The sequence below is a fragment of the Mustelus asterias genome, chromosome 8 (genome assembly GCF_964213995.1).
Source record: "Mustelus asterias chromosome 8, sMusAst1.hap1.1, whole genome shotgun sequence".
Classification (NCBI taxonomy): Eukaryota; Metazoa; Chordata; class Chondrichthyes; order Carcharhiniformes; family Triakidae; genus Mustelus; species Mustelus asterias.
Genome location: NC_135808.1, coordinates 134,568,682 through 134,590,245, shown reverse-complemented (window position 1 = coordinate 134,590,245; position 21,564 = coordinate 134,568,682). Strand labels below are relative to the sequence as shown.

Genomic DNA, 21,564 nt, shown 5'->3' with positions numbered 1-21,564 from the left:
GCATCTGACGGTTGTATTCTTTTCAGTTCCTCAGCCGGATTGAACAGAAACTCCTTTATTTCAGTCAGATGTACTTCCCTAATTGCCTTAAATTTTGTTCTTTATTGTTAAATAATATTGATTCCAAATAATATGTCAAAATAAGTACAGAATGGAAATTGAATTGCATCTAAATGCCCTGGCCATATTTTCCATTTGTAATCTTGCTTCACTTGAAGACTTGATCTTGACTACACCTGTGCAACACGATGGAAGATCTAATGGTGATTAAGTGCTTTCTGATGTGTTAACTCAAATAGCACAATATGAATATGAAAACTTTCCAAACTGATTTGCTGAATGAAGAATTAAAATTTCAGTGAAATAATAGGATTTGATCTAATTTAAGTTGCATTTAGTTGCTGCCCTTCTGGGGAAGACTTTGGGCTATGTGGTGATGTGCCCCCCACCCCACCCTGATGGCATGACTTATCAAGAATTCTTAATCTGAAGTGCCACATTCATGCTAACTCTACTGTAGTATGTTTGTGTTGTCTTGTGACTTAGCTTCGTTCCCCTCTTGAGTTTTCTTTTATGTTACCCCGAGCAAAGATAGTGACTTGTGATGCAATATAGTTCCAAAATTTGTAGCTGTACAATATTTTGCCGATGTGGCCATCTTAATGAAGGAGGCTTTTGAATTGCTGATGGACGCATGAACAGGAATGAGAGTCCTCGGATTTGCCTGTTTTAATTCTCCTTTTAATCTAGGATGTTTATTGTGCTCCTCTGCTGCATGAAATCGGAAAACTTAGCATATACTGGGAAGGGAAATATGGATATTCTTTCGATGAAGGAAATATCCAGGGAAAAATGAGACTTTTTTTATTTTGCACAATTTAATTGTATTCAGAGCCCTGGGTTGGTGGATGGGGTGAATTCTGCTGGAGTTGTAATTCCTGGCTTCATTTTGGAGCTGCTTGCTGAAGAAGCTGATCTTAGGCAGCAGGGAAAATTTGGAGGGTTGGGCTGATGTTTTTAATATATTACACCCACTAAATTATAACTGTGATTTTGCAAGACTCATCCCATCGCCCACTTTTATGTGGACCAAAGTACTGTCAGCAATATGTTTGTCTCAAAATCAGCCATGCTGTGTGGAACTTAGATTTTTGCTAGAAAATATAAATCTGCATTTACACTGCAGTTAGCGATCTTACAGAATTGTGCTCACGTTCTTTCAAATCCTAGCAGTATTCTTTCCCACTTCAACAACAACATGCAGTTATGTCCCACTCCTACGCTGTTTGAGGGAAATTATGACCAAACCTATACATTCTTCCTTTTTGAAATGCCCCATTTCTCTGAAATGTGACTTGTTAAAGGTTCTTGGGCATAAATTAGTGTAAATTATTATAATTCTTGGAAAATGCTGAATGTGGCTGGTATGTAATTTGCGGTAAACTACAGTATTATTACCACCATTTACCATTGGATGTAGCTATTTCCAGCCAGCTTTAGTTCTGTCCAAATACTGCAGCAAAGGGAACGAATCACAGATACTGAAAATCTGAAATAAACAGCAAATGCTGGAAGACACTCGGCATCTGTGAAGAGAGAAACCAAGCTAATGTTTCAGGTTGATGACCTTTCATGTGAGTACCTGCGTTTGATGAAAGTAAACATTGCTGCACTGAATCGGATTACAAAAGCAGGACTATTAAAGTAAATGATATTCATGTTATAGGCAGAGGATTACACATGGGTCAACTATATACTGGTCCAACATTTTTATTCCTGAAGTGACTGTTAATACTTTTTACAGCTGGGGTAGATTTTTAAAAAATAAACTGAATACTAAAGGTCTGTTTTAGAGAGGAAATTGCCCAGGCATTCTAATATCTTAAATTTCAAATACACAATTTGATCTTTGAGATTCCTTTTAAAATTGATCTTTAATTTTAAGTTGTATGTATATATGAAATACTGCTGTGAAGGTTGTCAAAATTATGGCCATACTAAAGACTGGGCATGAGAAGAATTAGTAGCCTTGGGCACTGATTCCAGACATGTGTATGGTCTGTTGATTCTGGTATGTGGAATATTCTGCAAGAGTTTTCTTCAGTGAATGTCCGTGTTTGTTGAATTACTGGTCTTAAGTTCAGCCTCAAGCTACAAATTCCCTTCTTTTTTACCCCTTCCCCTTTATCTCCCTACCCCTGCAAAAGTGTCTGATTAAATTGTAAGAATGTTTGGGTATTAATCAAAGCAGTTGATTTGTTGTATGAAAGCTTTAATTGGTGTGTAAAGGAGCTACTGAGCTTAGCCATGGCGGTGTCCAGTAAAATCTACAGACTTAAAGCATGACTAAATGAAAGGTTGTATGTTGGGAAGGTTGTAATTGCAAATGGGCAGCTTGATTAAAGGATGAGGCCATGCTAAAAATCCTTTGGTCTAGTGGCTGCCCTCCATCATTATTGCGGTTCAGTTTATTTTCTAACTCGGTAGAATCAGGTGTAGCAGTGAAAAGCAAATAAAACAGACCAGTGCCACTTCTAAATAAATGTTTTAATGGGTAGGTAAGAGCAACGTTAGCAAGAATTCTTTCACCCATTTACATTGTTCCTTCAATAAATTCAGTAATAGGGTACAGTGAAGCTGACAGCAAACTGAGGCACCACTGTTCAGTGGTTGGGAAATGTACTTGGTTATATTTGCAGTAAGAAGCTGCTAACTCAAAAGTGAGTGACATTATCTGATGTATATGAATTTCACGCTTTCTCTCCTATTTATTTATTTTTCTTCATGCTCTGGGAGGTAGATCCGTAGCTGGCAGTTGTCCTTCAGTACCTCACTGAAATGCCTATTCATTTGTGATTCATAAGTTTAAACATCAGGCCAATCACAGGGTTTTACAGCCAAGTTGAATCCATCTTTTCATAGATCGTAGAATCCCTACAGTGCAGAAAGAAGCCATTTGGCCCATTGAGTCTGCACTGGTCACAATCCCTCCCAGGCCCTATCCCCATAACCCCATTTATTTACCCTGCTAGCCCCCTGACATTAAGGGGCAATTTAGCATCACCAATCAACCTATCCTGCACATCTTTGGAAGGTGGGAAGAAACCGGAGCACCTGGAGGAAACCCACGCAGACACTGGGAGAATGTGCAAATTCCACAGACAGTCACCCAAGCTGGGAATTGGACCTGTCTCCTGGCGTTGAGGCAGCAATGCTAACCACCATGCCATCCTGATGATCACAATTGTGTTTTCAACACCGGGTTACTGGATAGTGCTTGGGCACAGGAATCCTGTCTATCTGACGTGGTTCTTTTCCATTCTCAAAATCAAGAACACTGGAGCTAATAAAGTGAAGAACTTGGGACCTTTCTTGTCTGGAGCTCAGTATTTAATGAATAAGGCTCTAAACCATAAAATAAGTTTCTGTTATCAAATAATTAATCAAAGTTAAACTGGTAATATAGAATGCACAAGGTAGCGTACTTGTTCAGATAAGGCCCTGTCACCTGTGAGGCCTGGGTTTAATTTTTTAGCCATATAAGAGAAATCTTTTCGCTCCATTGAGGATCAGAAACAAAAAAAGTTTAGGAAGATTTAATGACATTTCTGGCAAAGGCAAACTCAGAGTAACCACCTGCCCGTGAGCAAGACCAGTTACATAGGAACATAGCTATGCTGTATATCTGAAGTATATTTATCATTTGCCACTTCATTTATGCTGGTTAGATTGTCTTTGCGTTCATAAATTGGCTAGTTGTAATGGTGCTTATATCTAAAGAAGCCAGAAACCCAGTGATGCTCACATCGTATGAACAAAAAATAAAAACACAATACATGCAACGGGTAACCCAGCTGCACGGACTGTTGTGTACTTAGAATCATACAATCCCTATAGTACAGAAGGAGGCCATTCAGCCCATCGAGCCTGCACCGACGACAGTCCCACCCTATTCCCATAACCCCACATATTTACCCTGCTAATCCCCCCCCTGAAACTAGGGTCAATTTAGCATGGCCAATCAACCTAACCCGCACATCTTTGGATTGTGGGAGGAAACTGGAGCACCCGGAGGAAACCCACACCGACATGGGGAGAGCATGCAAACTCCACACAGACAGTGACCAAATGTCACATTTGGTGGATATGTTCTTGATGTGAACATCATGGGTAAGGCAAGTATTTATTGCCCATTTCTAATTGCCCCAAAGAAAGTGATGGTGATGTGCTGCCTTGAACTGGTGGGGTCCATGTGGTGTAAGTAGAACCACAGTGCTGTTAGGGAGGGAGTTCCAGCATTTTGACCCTATGAAGATACAGTAATTATGGTCCCAAGTCAGGATGGTATGTGGCTAGGAGGGGAACCTGCTCTCATCCTCCTAGGTGTAGAGGTTGCCGGTTTGGTAAGTACTGTTGAAGGAGGCTTGGTAAGTTGCTGCAATGTATCTTGAAGATAGTATACACTGCTGCTACTGTGCACCAGTATGAGATTCATTGCGGTAACTTCAGTTTAGCAGGAGTTGCCAAGTGTTAAATGTTGCCATCACTGGGTGTGATTGAAGGGAAAACAGGAGAGGAAAGGGGAGAGAGGTTCCATTATCCAATACTAGCAGCTGTAAATATTTGTATTCAGAGTCATGGAGTTATACAGCACAGAAAAAGGCCCATTGACCCATTGTGTCTGAGCTGGTCAATGACAAACCATCCAACTACTTCTCAAATGTTATGAGTCTCTCTGCCTCGACCAGCCTTTCAGACTCCCACCATCCTTTGTGTGAAAAAAGTTTTTCCTCACTTCTCCTCTAAACCTCCTGCCCCTTACTGTTAATCTATGCCCCCAAGTCATTGATCCTTCCACCAAGGGGAAACGTTTCTTCCTAGCTACTCTTTCTATGCTCCTCATAATTTTATACATCTCCATCATGTCCCCCTCTGTCTTCTCTGCTCCAAGGAAAAGTCTATCCAATATCTCTTCTTAACTAAAACTCTCCAGGCAGCGCCCTGGTAAATCTCCTCTGCACTCTTTCCAATGCTGTCACATCCTTCCTATAACATAGATTCCAGACTGTACACAATACTCTAGCTGTGGCCTATCCAACATTTTATATAGTTCCAGCATAACCTCCCCGCTCTTAAACTCCATGCCTCAGCTAATACAGGCAAGTATCCAATATGCCTTCTTAACCACTTCATCCACCTGTCCTGCTATCTTAAGGAATGGTGTACATGCACAACAAGGTCTGTCTGATCCTTGGTGCCTCCCAGGGCCCTGCTGTTCATCATGTAATCTTTGCTTGTCCTGCCCAAGTGCATCACCTCACATTTATCTGGATTGGATTCCATTTGCCACTGACTAGCCTATATGTATCCTCCTGTAATCTAAGGCTATCCTCCTCACTATTTTCAACCCCACCAATTTTCGTATCATCTGCAAATTTACTGATCAACCCTCTTTTAAGTGTAAAATACTTATATAAACCACAAACATCAAGGGCCTCAATACTGATCCCTGCAGGACTCCATGGTCAGTCTTCCAGTCTGAAAAACACCCCTCGACCGTCACCCTCTGCTTCCTGCCACTCAGTCAATTCTGGATCCAATTTGACAAATTTCTTTGGATCTCATGGGCTCTTAGCTTCGCTATCGGTCTCCCATCTGGGACATTATCAAAAGCCTTGCTGAAGTCCAAGTAGAATATATCAAATGCATTGCCCTCTACCTAATCACCCCTTCGAAAAGTTCAATCAAGCTGGTCGGATATGACCTTCCCATAACAAAACCATGCTGACTGTTCTTGATTAATCCCTGCCTCTCCAAGTGTCATTTGGTAGTACAATAGTATTGCTTGGAAAAAGGAGACACTCGTTGAAGCTTTTTGTCTTGTATTCATCAGGATAATTTACAAGAATATCAAAAGGAAATGACAAATTTGGAATGAATGAGAAAAAAGTGCTGACTGGTTGAGGCATTGCCATGGCAAATACACCAGTTGATAGTGACTGACAGTTAAATGCCAAGCATTGTTTGAAATTTAATCCAGGCAGTTTGGCTTTGGTCGAGGCATTTCCCTGAGGAACGAACCAACAAATGGCTGTTACTTTTTTGCACCTTGTTCTGTTTAGCTGAAACATGTGTGTACATATTATTTCTGTTTGCAAAGAACAGGGCCCTGTGTATTAATTAATAAGTAGCTTCCAGTACACGCAAATGCACTGACAATCTTAAGTTGGTTGTCAGTCTAACTCATTGAGTATCATTTAGCAAATGTTACCCAATTGCAGAATCACATCCAATGTTGGACACTGTTTTCTAAGCATAGGCCGTTTGGGTACGGTCTGTACCTTGCCCATAGCAAATATATCTGCCTGCCAGTGTTCGGGATGTATAGCCTATATACATAGAGCTATGCTGACAACCAATGGTGGCAAGAGTAAGTGTTGACTTGAGTGAGATCCTGAGGGGTCTTGACAGGCTGGATGTGGAATGAATGTTTCCTGTTGTGCAGAATCTAGAACTAGTGATCACTGTTTAAAAATAAGGGTAAGCCATTTAAGATGATAAGAACAATTCTTCTCTGAGGGTGGGGAGTCTTTGGAACTCCCTTCCTCAAAAGATTGTGGAAGTAGAGTCTTTGAATGTTTTGAAGGCAGAGGTAGATAGATTATTGATAACCTTTTACCCCTAATTTATCGAGGGTTGGCAGGAGGTTGCAGTCGGATCAGCTATGATCTTATTGAATGGTAGAGCAAGCTTGAAGGGCCAAGTGGCGGCTTCCTGCTCCTAATGCACATGTTCATATGTATGCGACACCTATACCAGTCAGCGCGCTCGTACAGTATAAATTTGTTTTCTCTTGCATTTAGTATTCTTGCAATGTGTCCTGATGAGTGCATGATGAAAACCTTTGACAACATGTCTCCTTTTCAGTAATATTTAGATTGTTAACCAGAGAGCATTAGGTCATTTTTTTGCCAATTGGATATGAAAATCCTTATGAGGAATTTTCCAATTTCTTCTAAAATAGGTAGCAATAATTAAAAATTGCTATGCATAGTTGGTTGCTGGGAGGTTGAATGTTTGTTGCTGATAGTCTTTTGAAATACTGTTCTACAGAAAGTGAGAGCATTGTTTGAAACTTAGTCTGTAATTGGCAGAAATGTTTCTGTTGAAGGAGAATGGTAGACCTGCTGGTATTTCATAGCTTGCCACTTCAAAGGAGAATGTGTATTGCCTGATAGTTAATTAGACACTAGAAAAACATAGTGGCATGAGGATTATTGTTTTACTTCATTAGAATCTGTCTATGCATTCCTGGTGTTATAAGAACACCATTTCTGAAGCAACATAGTATTTTGTAGGCATGGATTATTAGGCCAGAACTTTTGTGCTCCTTAGCATTGGATTTGGGAGTTCCCCAGAGAGGCACTGGGAAAAGTCCCCCACCCCCAGAGGTTCCTAGGTAAAACTTTTCATGGCAATTACTCAGAAGTGCTAGGTGCAGGAAGGGTACCTGGGTGTCCTCGGGCTGGCATGGACAAGATGGGCTGAATTACCTTTGTGCTGTAAGTGCAAACTTCATCTGGACAATTACCCTGCATTGATAACCTTCCGAAAATGTAGTTTAAATCGCAAACTTCAGATAGGTCTGCCAGTGTTCCACCAATTATTACCCAGAAAAAGTTAAAGAACCGCCCCGTGACCATTCAATATAATTATGGCTGATCTTGGGCTTCAGTTTCATTTCCTTGTCCATTCCCCATATCTCTTGATTCTTTGAGAGACCAACAGGCTGTCTGTTCCAGCCTTAGATCGTCCACAACTGTCTGGGGTAGAGCATTCTAGATTTTCAACCCTTTGAGTGAAGTAAGCTCCCCTCTCCCTAGTCCTAAATGATTGGCCCCTAATCCTGACACTGCACCCCCGACTCTGCATCTCAGATTCCCCAATCAATGGGAATGTTGTATGTTTCAGTAAGATCGCCTCTTATTATTCTAAGTGAAAGTGATATTAATGCTATACAGTTTGGCCCAGAAGTGAACCACTTTTCAACTGGAAACAACATCTTAAAGAAAGGTGCATGGCAGCTCACTAGGGATGGCTTGTTCTAGGGCAGCATGGTAGCACAGTGGTTAGCACTGCTGCTTCACAGCTCCAAGGACCTGGGTTCGATTCCCAGCTTGGGTCACTGTCTGTGTGGAGTTTGCACATTCTCCTCATGTCTGTGTGGGTTTCCTCCGGGTGCTCCGGTTTCCTCCCACAGTCCAGAGATGTGCGGGTTAGTTTGATTGGCCAGGCTAAAATTGCCCTTAGTGCCCTGAGATGCGTAGGTTAGAGGGATTAGTGGGTAAATATGTAGGGATATGGGGGTAGGGCCTAGGTGGGATTGTGGTCGGTGCAGACTCGTTGGGCCGAATGGCCTCTTTCTGTGCTGTAGGGTTTCTTTCTATGATTCACAAGCATGTCTGAACCCACCAACTACGAAACAACCACATTTTATAATACTAAACATTTATCAGTAATCAAAGTTCTTGTTACTTCGAATCAGCTAGTTCAAATGCTACAAAGTGTTTTGAGACATCAAATGGTCTTGAAAGGTTTTTTATGAATGTGCCATCTTTTTCTGAGGTTCAAGTTTGTTGGCCCTCTCAGGTGGGTGCAGAAGATATCACGGCACTGTTTGGGGGAGTGAACTGGCCAATGTTTATCCCTCAATCAACATCACCAGATCAGGTTGCTATGAGAGGGGTCATAGGTTCAAGGTGTAGGGGGGGAAGTTTAACACAGATATCAGAAGTACATTTTTTGCACAGAGGGTGGTGGGGGCCTGGAATGCGCTGCCAGGCAAGGTGGTGGAGGCGGACACACTGGGAACGTTTAAGACTTATCTAGACAGCCATATGAACGGAGTGGGAATGGAGGGATACAAAAGAATGGTCTAGTTTGGACCAGGGAGCGGCACGGGCTTGGAGGGCCGAAGGGCCTGTTCCTGTGCGGTATTGTTCTTTGTTCTTTGAGTCGGAGCTTGTGTGCAAATTGGCTGCCACATATTCAACATTACAACTAGAGACTGACTACACTTGGAAAAAGTACTTCATTGGCTACAAAGTGTGTTGAGACATTAAGTGGTCTTGAAAGGTGCTTTATGAATGTGCCATCTTTTTCTGAGGTCCAAGTCTTAAAATCTGGACAAGCTTACAGAATTTATTTAAATACTCAAACAGTCCCACTTTACATCTCTAAGTGGTTCTGCATGTGAACTTAGCTGATTCGAAGAAACAAGAACTTTGATTACTGATAAATATTTCGTATCATAAAATGTGGTTGTTTCATAGTTGGTGGGTTCAGACACGCTTGTGAATGAAGAACGCTGAGCAGGGACTGATAGCCAAGTTCCACACACGAGGACGGCCTCAACCAGGATCTTGGGTTCATGTCACACTATCTGTAACCCCACAACTTGCCTGGGCTTGCAAAATCGCACTCACTGTCCTGTCTGGAGACAATACACATCTCTTTAACCTGTGCTTAACGCTCTCTCCACTCACATTGTCTGTACCTTTAAGACTTGATTACCTGTAAAGACTCGCATTCCAACCATTATTTTGTAAATTGAATTTGTGTCTTTATATGTCCTGTTTGTGAACAGAACTCCCATTTACCTGACGAAGGGGCAGTGCTCCGAAAGCTAGTGGCTTTTGCTACCAAATAAACCTGTTGGACTTTAACCTGGTGTTGTGAGACTTCTTACAATGAAGAACAAGCCATCCCTAATGAGCTGCCATGCACTTTTCTTTAAGATGTTTCCAGTTAAAAAGTGGTTAAGTTGTGGGTTAATTTCTAGAGCAAGTACATGTTTAGTAAAACGCACCTGATATCAGCATTGAGAGAGAATTGAGAACTAGTTGAATCTGTTATCTGAATTCAGTTGGAATGTAATGCAAGTACAAACGTGTTGATTATTTGTAGTCCCTTAAAAGTGGTAGTATACCAAAGTGTTGCAGTGCTTGCGTGTTTTGTGACCACTGCATTCCTGTGAAAGTATTTGCCTAGAAGGCAATATGTGGTATAGCCAACTACTACTGCAAAGACTGGAAGTAAACACATCTTTGTCAATGTGACTCAGTTGTGTTTACACCCAGCACAACATAGCCGTCTTGAGTTGCCTGTTCTGCCAGGAGCAATTGGACATATTATTTTCATGTTAAATTGCAGTGTTTTAATCCAAATATTGGATTGCTTGTTCCAAATTCGAAGTGTGCCCACGTACAGCTCAACTGTAACTTACTGAGGCCAGATATAGCACACGGCAGATTTTTCAGGAAATAGCATATACCAATTGGTTTTCCTTTTAACTATTTTAGGTCCACTACTATTTCTTATTGCTGTACGGACAAAATTCGGCCACTTGAATTATTTGTGGAATAACACCAACTTTTGTATTTCACATAATGGATATATATCTAGGATTTTACAGGACATCCATCTCAATTCTGAAGACTAATTAAAATCTGTCTGTGGTGCTTATTGTGTTTACAAATCCAGGGACTTGCAAGAGAACTGAGCAAATTCACATCTGAAATGTCAACATCTGTAACTAAGTATGCAACAATAATAAATATGAATATTTTTGAATATAATTGTAGCTATTGGCAAATCTAATTCCATACAGTGCGTAGGCACTTGGGTTATAATGAAATACTGTTTAATTCCAGTGAACTCTGGATTGCAGGGTTTGGAATGCCATCTATTTTAGGAGGTGCAATAAATTTTGTACCTGGATATGTATTTCCTGTTTTGCATGTTTTGGTGTAAACACTCCCACTGTTTTCACCTGTGAAACTGATCAGCTGTTTCTTTTTTTTCCCCCCTCGATAAAGACTTCATTGAAAATGTTCATACATCTTCAGTTAACAAGAGAGAATTGAAACCCGTTGATGCTAATGAACTCAACGACCACAGGCCACACATAAACAACATTACGGTGTCCAAAAAAAGAAACTGGCTGCAGCAAAGTACTCTCAACCCTTATTTGAATGAAGAGACCAATGCCCCCGTAACAGTAGAGCTAACAAATAATACAAGTGGCCCAAGCTCCTTACAAGAAAGCAGGCAGCAGTGTGCAGATCTACCAAGAGAGCATATCCGACAAAATGAGCCAAAGCATGCTGTGGAGCACATTCTGGATCATAGTGAAGAAAATGATGCAGATGATGAGGGGGAGATATGGTACAATCCCATCCCAGAAGATGATGAAGCTGATCTACCACAAATTCAGTCCCCTCCCAGGATTTCTGTGACTGGAATTGATAATTCCAGCAGCAGTATGCAGGTGAAGCAATGTTCATTGCCTGCTGGTGACTTGACTAAGGGACCAATGACTGTGGCGACCTTTTCAAATTGCTGTGAAAGTGTGAAGGAAGTCCAGATAACTCCAGCAATTGATCAGAACCAGGGGAATTCTGTGAATTCTACAAATTCCACAGACAATGGGCAGCTGCATAGGCAGATCTGTGTATGCAAGTTTCGGAGTGGGGTGAGTGTGGAGGGGATCTGTGTCCACAGACCTCCATCTTCAGGTAAGCTGTTTGTATTGCATAACGGAAAACCCTTGCCTTCGAAAGATTATGCGAATTCTTTAAAGTTATCAAAGCACTCATTGGAATTTAACTTGTTTAGTTTAATTGTTTAACTCCGAGTTGGAATTTAAAATTGTGTAGTTCCAGTTGTATTTACTTTTTTTTTTACTGAGAATTGTCTCATTTATTGTTCTCAAATTTTCTAGAACTTCAATAATTAAGTTATAGTTCCTCCATGTAGATTTGCACTTTTTTGGGGAGCATTGTAAACACTTAGCTATACATATTTGAGCCTTGTATCTTGTTAAAGTCTCTACATTTTTCGTTCTTCAATTTTGTGTACAAATCTTCCCCGATTCATGACCACCACCACCATCGGGTTGACTATTATTTGCTGCCGCAGCAGTAACATGCTTTGCAGTTGAGGCATATTGAGTTATATTGCTGTTGCTGGTGGGATGGGCATCTTTGGTGGTGTGCAGCAATTTAACTCGCTGTACATTTGCTGCAATTGGAGAGTTGGATTGTAAAACATTTAATGAAAAGGAGAGAAATTATGAGCCCTAAACATTTAAAGATTTTTGAGACAACATTTAGCTCTGGTTAGACTGCATCTTAAATACTGTGCAGCTGAGCACCCATGGCACCACTGACTTGGCTCTGGCTGCACTCTTTTGAGAAATCATCATCCCACCAGTATCCAAAATGGAAAAGCAGTTAGTGAATGAGATGGATTTGTGACTCCAACACTACCTTCCCAGTCCATCTAGACTGCTTGGCGGTCAACCATTCCTGTCTGCCTTCACTCTCTCAACCTGTGGTCTCACTGCCTCCCTAAGTGTGCTACCCATGTAGTTCTTAGCCTTGCGAATACCCCACAGAGACTCCAGCTATTGCTCCAATTCTAAAAGTCGGAGCTCAAGTTTCTACAGCCAGTGACATTTCCTACACATGGTTGTCTAAGTCATTGGAAGTGTCCACAACTTCCCATATGCCACAGGGTGCACAGTCTACATGGCCTTGCTGCCCTGTCATGCATTAACTTTGCATCACTTCCCTCCTGTTTAAATTTCTGATTTGCTGTTTATAATTGTTTTGAATTTTCAGCTATTTATAAGCACCCCTGAACAGCAGTTTCCCATCTACCAATCAACTTGCAGCTTTCCTGTGATGTCACTTTGGTTTTTTTTCCAAACACTCTCAGCTCTTGAGGCTCCTGATTTTTTTATTCATTCGTGGGCGTCATTGGCTGGCCAGCATTCAATGTCCATCCCTGGTTGCCCTTGTTTAGAGGGCAGTTGAGAGTCAACCATATTACTGTAGCTCTGGAGCCACATGTAGGTCAGATTGGGTAAGGACGGCAGATTTCCTTCCCTAAAGGATATTGGGTTTTTCTGAAAATCGGCAATGGTTTCATGGTCATCAGTAGATTCTTAGTTCCAGGTATTTTTTCTATTGAATTCGAATTCCACCATCTGTCGTGGCGGGATTCGAACCCAGGTTCCCAGAACATTAACTGAGTTTCTGGATTGATAGTCTAGTGATAATACCACTAGGCCATTGCCTCCCTCTCAAACAGCTCCGGTTTCCTTCGGCTCCCTCTCTTCACCCACTCTGTTAAGACCCTTCAGGAACTTGTATGTTTCAATCAAGTTTACTCTTGCTCTTCTGAACTCCAGTGGATACAAGTCTAGCCTGTCCAACCTTTTCTCATAAGACAACCTGTCCAGATATTAGTTTAATTAGATTCTAGGTTAATAAATCTTCTCTGAACTGCATCCAATGCATTTATATCTTTCCTTAAGTAAGGCGGCCATTGTACACAGTACTCTAGATGTGGTCTCACCAGTGTGCTGTTTTCCACTTTCTCATATTATACTCCATTTGCCAGGTCTACCTATCTTTGTGTCAAATTTAGCAATCATATTTTTGATCCTTTCATCCAAATCATTTATATAAATTGTAAACAGTTGAGGCCCCAACACTAATCCTTGTGGCATACCACTTGTTGCATTTGGCCAACCAGGAAAAAGATCAATTTATGCCTATTTCTGTTTCCTGTTAGCTAACCCATCTTCTATCCATGCCAGTATGTGATTTGATTTTGATTTATTATCGTCACGCATATTAGTATACAGTGAGAAGTATTGTTTCTTGCGTGCTATATGGACAAAGCATACCGTTCATAGAGGAAAGGAGAGAGTGCAGAATGTAGTGTTACAGTCATAGCTAGGGTGTAGAGAAAGATCAACTTAATACGAGGTAGGTCCATTCAAAAGTCTGATGGCAGCGGGGAAGAAGCTGTTTTTGAGTTGGTTGGTACGTGTCCTCAGACTTTGGTATCCTTTTCCCGATGGAAGAAGGTAGAAGAGAAAATGTCCAAGGTCCATGGGGTCCTTGATTATGCAGGCTGCTTTTTTGAGGCAGCGGGAAGTGTAGACAGTGTCAATGGATAGGAGGCTGGTTTGAGTGATGGACTGGGCTTCGTTCATGACCCTTTGTAGTTTATTGCTGTCTTGGACAGAGCAGGAGCCATACCAAACTGTGATTAAAAACAGAAAGAATGCTTTCTATGGTGCATCTGTAGAAGTTAGTGAGAGTTGTAGCAAAAATGTGAGATTTCCTTAGTTTTCTGAGAAAGTTGACGTGTTGGTGGGCTTTCTTAATGATAGCGTTGGCACAGGGAGACCAGGACAGGTTGTTGGTGATCTGGACACCTAAAAACTTGAAGCTTTCGACCATTTTTACCTTGTCCCCATTGATGTAGACAGGGGCAAGTCTTCCATTACGCTTCCTGAAGTTGATGACAATCTCTTTCGCTTTGTTGACATTGAGAGAGAGAATATTGTCATTGCATCAGTTCACCAGATTCTCTATCATTCCTGTACTCTGTCTCACATTGTTGGAGGTCCGACCCACTACGGTGGTGTCATCAGCATACTTGAAAATCGAGTTGGAGGGAAATTTGGCCACACGGTCATAGGTATATAAGCCAACACAATGAACTTTTACTTTTTGCAACAGCATTTGATGTGGTACCTTATGGAAATCTAGAACAGTATATCACAGGTTCCCCTCTATCCCTTGGATGTATTATTTCTTCAAAGAACTCCAATAAATTGGTTAAACATGATTTCCCTTTCACAAAATCATGTTGACACTACTGATTATCCTGAAATATTTCCAAGTGCCCTGCTTTTAGATCTTTAAGCATTGCTTTAACATTTTCCCTATGACGGATGTTTGACAAACCTATTGGAGTTTTTTGATGATGTAACGAACAGAATAGATAAGTGGGTATGGTATGTATTAAAATTTTCAGAAGGCTTTCAATAAGGTTTCACATATGGTTTGTAAAAAAAATAGAGCTCGTAGGATTAGTGTTAATATACTGGCATCAATTGAGAAACAGTAAGAATAAGACATAGGAACAGAATTAGGCCACTTGGCCCATCGAGTCTGTTCCGCCATTCAATCATGGCTGATAATTTTCTCATCCCCATTCTCCTGCCTTTTCCCCATAACCCCTGATTCCCTTATTAATCAAGAACCTATCTATCTCTGTTTTAAAGACACTCGATGACGTGGCCTCCACAGCCTTCTGCGGCAAAGAGTTCCACAGATTCACCACTCTCTGGCTGAAGAAATTCCTCCTCATCTCTGTTTTAAAGGATCGTCCCTTTAGTCTGAGGTTGTGCCCTTTTGGTTCTAGTTTTTCCTACTGATGGAAACACCCCCTCCATGTCCACTCTATCCAGGCCTCGCAGTATCCTGTAAGTTTTAATAAGATCCCTCCCCTCATCCTTCTAAACTCCAACGAGTACAGACCCAGAGTCCTCAACTGTTCCTTATACGACAAGCTCTTCATTCCAGGGATCATTCTTGTGAACCTCTTCTGGATCCTTTCCAAGGGTTAGCGTTACCCTAACCCTAACCCTTTCCAAGGCCAGCACATCCTTCATTAGATACTGGGCCCAAAACTGTTCATAATACTCCAAATGGGGTCTGACCAGAGCCTTATACAGCCTCAGAAGTACATCCCTGCTCTTGTATTCTCGCCCTCTCGACATGGATGCTAACATTGTATTTATCTTCCTAACCACCGACTGAGCCTGCCGGTTAACCTTAAGAGAATCTTGGACAATGACAATGAACTTCTTCTCTCAGAGGGTGGTGAATCTCTGGAATTCTCTGCCCACTGAAGTGGTGGAGGCTACCTCGTTGAATATGTTTAAGTCACGGATAGATGGATTCCTGATCAGTAAGGGAATTAGGGGTTATAGGGATCAGGCGGGTAAGTGGAACTGATCCACTTCAGATCAGCCATGATCTTATTGAATGGCGGGGCAGGCTCGAGGGGCTAGATGGCCTACTCCTGCTCCTATTTCTTATGTTCTTATGTTTCTGATTTCCTAAGCATTTCCCCATTTAGAAAATAGTCTATGCCTCCATTCCTCCTTCCAATGTGCACAATCGCACACTTTTCTACATTGTATGCCATCTGTCACTACTTTGTCCACTCTCCTAACCTGTGCAAGTCCTTCTGCAGCCCCCCCGCTTCCTCAATACTACCTGTCCCTCTACATATCTTTGTAACATCTGCAGACTTAGCAACAGTGCCTTCAGTTCCTTCCTCCAAATTGTTAATGTATATTGTGAAAAGTTGTGGTCCCAGCACTGACCCCTGAGGCACACCACTAGTTACCGACTGCCATCCTGAAAAAGACCCTTTTATCCCCACTCTTCCTTCTGCCAGTCAACCAATCCTCTATCCATGCCAGGATCTTTCCTGTAACACCATGGGCTCTTAACTTATTTAACAGTTTCCTACACGGCACCTTGTCAAAGGCCTTCTGGAAATCAAAATAAATCATGTCTAGTGGCTCTCCTTTATCTAACTTCCTTGTTACCCCCTCAAAGAACTTCAACAGATTTGTCAGACATGACTTTCCCTTGACAAAGCTGTGCTGACTCAGTCCTGATTTTATCATGCACTTCCAAGTACTCTGCGAGCTCATCTTTAATAATAGACTCTAAAATCTTGCCAATGACCGAAGTCAGGCTAACCGGCCGATAATTTCTTGTCTGCTGCCTCCCTCCCTTCTTAAACAGCGGTGTTACATTAGCTACTTTCCAGTCATCTGGTACCTTCCCTGTCTCCATTGATTCCTGAAAGATCACTACCAATGCCTCCACAATTTCCTCAGCTCTCTTTTAGAACCGTGTGGTGTAGTCCATCCGGTCCAGGTGATTTATCCACCTTCAGACCTTTCAGTTTCCCCAGAACCTTCTCCTTAGTGATGGCCACTACACTCACTGGTGCCCTTTGATTCTCCTGGAGCTCTGGTATCCCACTGGGATTCAGTTCTCCTGCCATTTCTTTGTTTCCTATTATTACTTTTCTAGCCTCATTTTCCAGTGGTCCAGTATCTATTTTTGCCTCTCTTACCTTTTATATAGAAAAAAACTCTTCCTATCTTTTTATATTACTAGCTAGCTTGCACTCATACTTCATCTTCTCACCCCTTTTTGCTTTTTTAGTTGTCCTCTGCTCGCTTTTAAAGGCTTCCCAATCCTCTGGCTTCCCAGTAATCCTTGCCACTTTGTATGCTTTTTCTTTTGCTTTTATGGTGTCCTTGACTTCCCTCGTCAGCTATGGATGCCTCGTCCTCCCCTTAGCATGCTTCCTCCTCCTTGGGATGGATTTCTGTTGTGTCTCCCGAATAACCGCCAAAAATCCCTGCCATTGCTGTTCCACTGTCTTCCCTGTCCAATTCTCTTTCCAATCAACTCTGGCCAGCTCCTCCCTCATGTCTTTGTAGTTACCTTTATTTAATTGTTATTTAATTACATCTGATTCCAGCTTCTCCGATTCAAACTGCAGGGTAAATTCTATCATATTATGGTCACTGCTCCCTCAGGGTTCCTTTACCTTCAAGTCTGCCTCATTACACATCACCAAATCCAGAATTGCCTGTTCCTTAGTAGGATCTGTCACTAGCTGCTCCAAAAAAACATCTAGACATTCTACAAATTCCTTTTCTTGGGATTCACTACCTACCTGATGTTTCCAGTCCACCTGCATGTTGAAGTCTCCCATGATTATTGTAATATTGCCTTTTTTATATGCCTTTTCTATCTTCTGATTTATTTTCTGCCCCATATCCTGACTACTGCTAGGGGACCTGTACGCAACTCCCAACAGGGTCTTTTTACCTTTGTGATTCCTCAACTCTACCCACAGAGATTCTATGCCTTCTGATCCTATATCGCTTCTTGCTATCGATTTAACTTCATTCCTTGCTAACAATGCAACCCCAATTGCCCATCTGCCTGTTTTTCGATAGGGCACATATCCTTGGATAGAGTCATAGAGGTTTACAGCATGGAAACGGGCCCTTCGGCCCAACATGTCCATGGTGAGACTGTAGTGTGTGCAATTATGGTCTCCTAAGGAAGGATCTATTAGCCACAGCGATGTTGCAATGATGGTTCGTCAGACTGATACTGGGATGGTGGGGTTGTCCTGTGAGGAGAAATTGAGGAGACTAAACCCATATTCTCTAGACTTTAATGAGAGGTGATCTCATTGAATCGTACAAAGCTTTCACAGGGCTCAACAGAGTAGATATAGGAAATATGTTTCCCCTGGCTGGGAGGGGATATGGAACCAGGATACAGACAGAATAAGAGGTAGGTTATCCAAGATATGAGGAATTTCTTCACTTAAACCTGTTGGACTTTAACCTGGTGTTGTGAGACTTCTTACTGTGAATTTCTTCACTGACAAGGTAGTGAATTTTTTGTAATTCCTTATTCCGGAGGTTTGTGGACTCAGTCATGGAGTATGTTCAAGACAAAGATTGATAGATTTCTAGTTATTAAAGACTTCAAGGGATATGGGGATAGTGTGGGAAAATGGTATTGAGTAGAAAATCAGCCACAATCTGGTTGGTTGGCAGACCAGTCTTTGAGGGGCAGAATGGCCTGCTTTTCCTAGTTCCCATGTTAAGAGATGTGACATGAAAGTGGGTAAATAAGCCTTAATCTTGACAGCCACAAAGGACTGGATGACCTTGTCCCTATGTTTGAATTTTTTCCAAAATAGGAGTCACAAATGGCATAATGTTTTGAGTTAATTAAAATCACTTGTTTGGTGCGATCACTGTTCAGGCGTTCAGTTCACCATCAAAAAGTTAATATAGCTAATAAATATGACAAAGTGAGGTTCCAAATGCATTGTATTTCTAGTGTGGTGTCCAAGTCGGTGTGCATGATTTGCAGAATAGGTGTGTTTGCACATTGTCCTTTCACTTTTGAATCCTGGCATCAAATGCAGCCAATAATTGGTGAAGTATAAATAAAGTAGATTGGACAGTCTCAAACTAATGAACTATTCTTAACATTAAATGCTCCTTTTTGGCGTTTGGTAACTTCATTTGGTGGTAACACAGGATAGTTTGTGTTGGAAATGTCGTTGTGCACTTGTGTATCTGAGACACTTGTCAGGTGAGAGCAACGTGGACTCGGGATTGTTTGCTGGCACTGGTATCTAAAATTTATCTGTTCTGAGTAGAATTAAACATCATAAAATAACTGCTTAACGTACATGGTCTAAAAATAGAATTGAGATAATCAGCATTAATCTTATTGTCTGATGGAGCAAGCCTGGGAGACCATATTTATTTTTATTTATTTGTCTTTATCGCCATACAGTGCAAAGCACATTACACAGTATTAGAAACAACAACGCCAGACAGTACATGCTTAGAAATCACACTCTTTCTGACAAGTCTTCTAAAGATCATTTTCAGCATTTCACCAAAATCAGACAAAGCATTCCAAGTATCAGCAGTTTTGTGAAAAATAAATTGTGAATATCAAGATGTGACCAAACTTCTGTAGTTTATATTGATGATCAAGCAAAATACTGTAATTGCAAATAAAGAACCTTTTGAGCTCCGAGGTAGTCAGGCCGTGTATCAAGTTCTAAACTTCAACTAAATCAAAAATCAGTCTTCCCTTCTCTAAAGATTGTAATCCAAGAATTCTTAAATGATACGATATACCATTCCTTATGCCTTCCATTTTCCTGGTAACATGTTTTTGCAGGCACTCTAAACTGTGTATCTCTCTCGAAGTGTGGATTCCAAACTGTGGATGCAGACTCCAAATGTGGACATACCAGCTGCTTATCAAGTTTAAGATGAATGCTGACATCCTGACTCAAAATGAATGCATTCAGCATTTGTAAAACATTTTCTACCCACCCACAGTATTGCCTGAGTCACATGATTTACGTACTTCAGATTACTTGTAACAGTCGCGCCCAAATGCTTATCGATAGTTGAAGGTGCTGAAGGTTGGCTTTTGATATGGTACTGTGAATTAGGATTATTGTGATCAAAATGGAGAGCTGAACACTTTGCCACACTAAATTACAACTCCTTGGACCACTGCATCATAGTAGAGTTCACTCTGGAGAACTATATTCAAGAGCCCTGGATTATTTTCTTAATTTACGAAATCATCTGCATATTTCAAAATGTACAATGCTGAATTTGGCTATTATTTTAATATAAGCCACAAATAAAAGGGGCCCTAAAACACTCCTTGAGAGACTCCAGAAATCATATGTTAGATTTTATAATTGCCCATTAACAATGACCACTTCCACATAGTCCAACAAAACTGGTAAAGTTTGCCTTTAATCCCCAATGCAGATAACTTGTTCAGTATCTTCACAGTAACTTAATTGCAATGTTAATACAAGCCCTCTTGTGACTAATAAACTTTGTGGCACTGAATTAAAGGTTCTGAAAATCTAAGTGGCTTTAAATTGAGGGGGGGTAGTTATAGAACCGATGTCAGGGGTAGGTTCTTTACCCAGAGGGTGGTGAGGGATTGGAATGCCCTGCCAGCATCAGTAGTAAATGCGCCTAGTTTGGGGGCGTTTAAGAGATCCGTAGATAGGTTCATGGACGAAAAGAAATTGGTTTAGGTTGGAGGGTCACAGTTTTTTTTTTTAACTGGTCGGTGCAACATCGTGGGCCGAAGGGCCTGTTCTGCGCTGTAATGTTCTATGTTCTAAGTAAATAGCATCACACCATTTGCCCTTGTCAATTGTAGCAGTTACATCTTCTAAAAATTGAAATAATTGTGAGGCACGTGAACCCCCAGGAATGAAGCCAAACTGCTTCCACCCCCCCCCCCCCCCCCCCCCCCTCTCAAAGACCACACTCTTTCCAAAAGTTCCATTAAGGCGGCACAGTGTAGCACTGCTGCCCCATAGTGCTAGGAACCCAGGTTCAATTCCAGTCTCGGGTGACTGTGTGGAGTTTGCACATTCTTCCCATGTCTGTTTCCTCCGATTGCTCCAGTTTCCTCCCACACTTCAAAGATGTGCAGGTTAGGGTGGATTAGCCATGTTAAATTGCCCCATGGTGTCTCAAGATGTGTAGCTTAGGTGGATTGGTGGGGTAAATACTTGGGGTTACGGGGAACAGCTCTGGGTGGGATTGCCCCTTAGTGTCAGGGAGATTACGTGGGGCTACAAGGATCGGGCCTGAGTGGGATTGTTGTCGGTGCAGACTCGATAGGCCAAATAGCCTCCTCAAAGAACAAAGAACAATACAGCACAGGAACAGGCCCTTCGGCCCTCCAAGCCTGCGCCGCTCATGTGCCCACTAGACGATTCTTTTGTATCCCTCTATTCCCAGTCTGTTCATGTGGCTATCTAGACAAGTCTTAAACAATCCCAGCAGTGCTAGGAACCCAGGTTCAATTCCAGTCTCGGGTGACTGGAGATTACTTGCCCACCCTCTGGGCACCCTCTGTGTAAAATACGTCCCCCTGACATCTGTGTTGAACCTTGCCCCCCTCACCTTGAACCTGTGACCCCTTGTGTTCGTCACCTCCGACCTGGGGAAAAGCTTCCCACTGTTCACCCTATCTATGCCCTTCATAATTTTATACACCTCTATTAGGT

The 21,564-nt window shown here is 41.7% G+C and overlaps 1 protein-coding gene across 1 annotated transcript in view; it reads left to right on the top strand.

Moving 5' to 3' along the window:
- Positions 1 to 21,564, top strand: part of syde2 (synapse defective 1, Rho GTPase, homolog 2 (C. elegans)) — a 118,691-nt gene that overhangs the window by 3,316 nt on the left and 93,811 nt on the right. Inside the window, exon 2 of the mRNA XM_078219005.1 lies at positions 10,878 to 11,576. Coding sequence (XP_078075131.1) covers positions 10,878 to 11,576 — 699 coding nt within the window. The remainder of the gene's footprint in view (positions 1 to 10,877; positions 11,577 to 21,564) is intronic.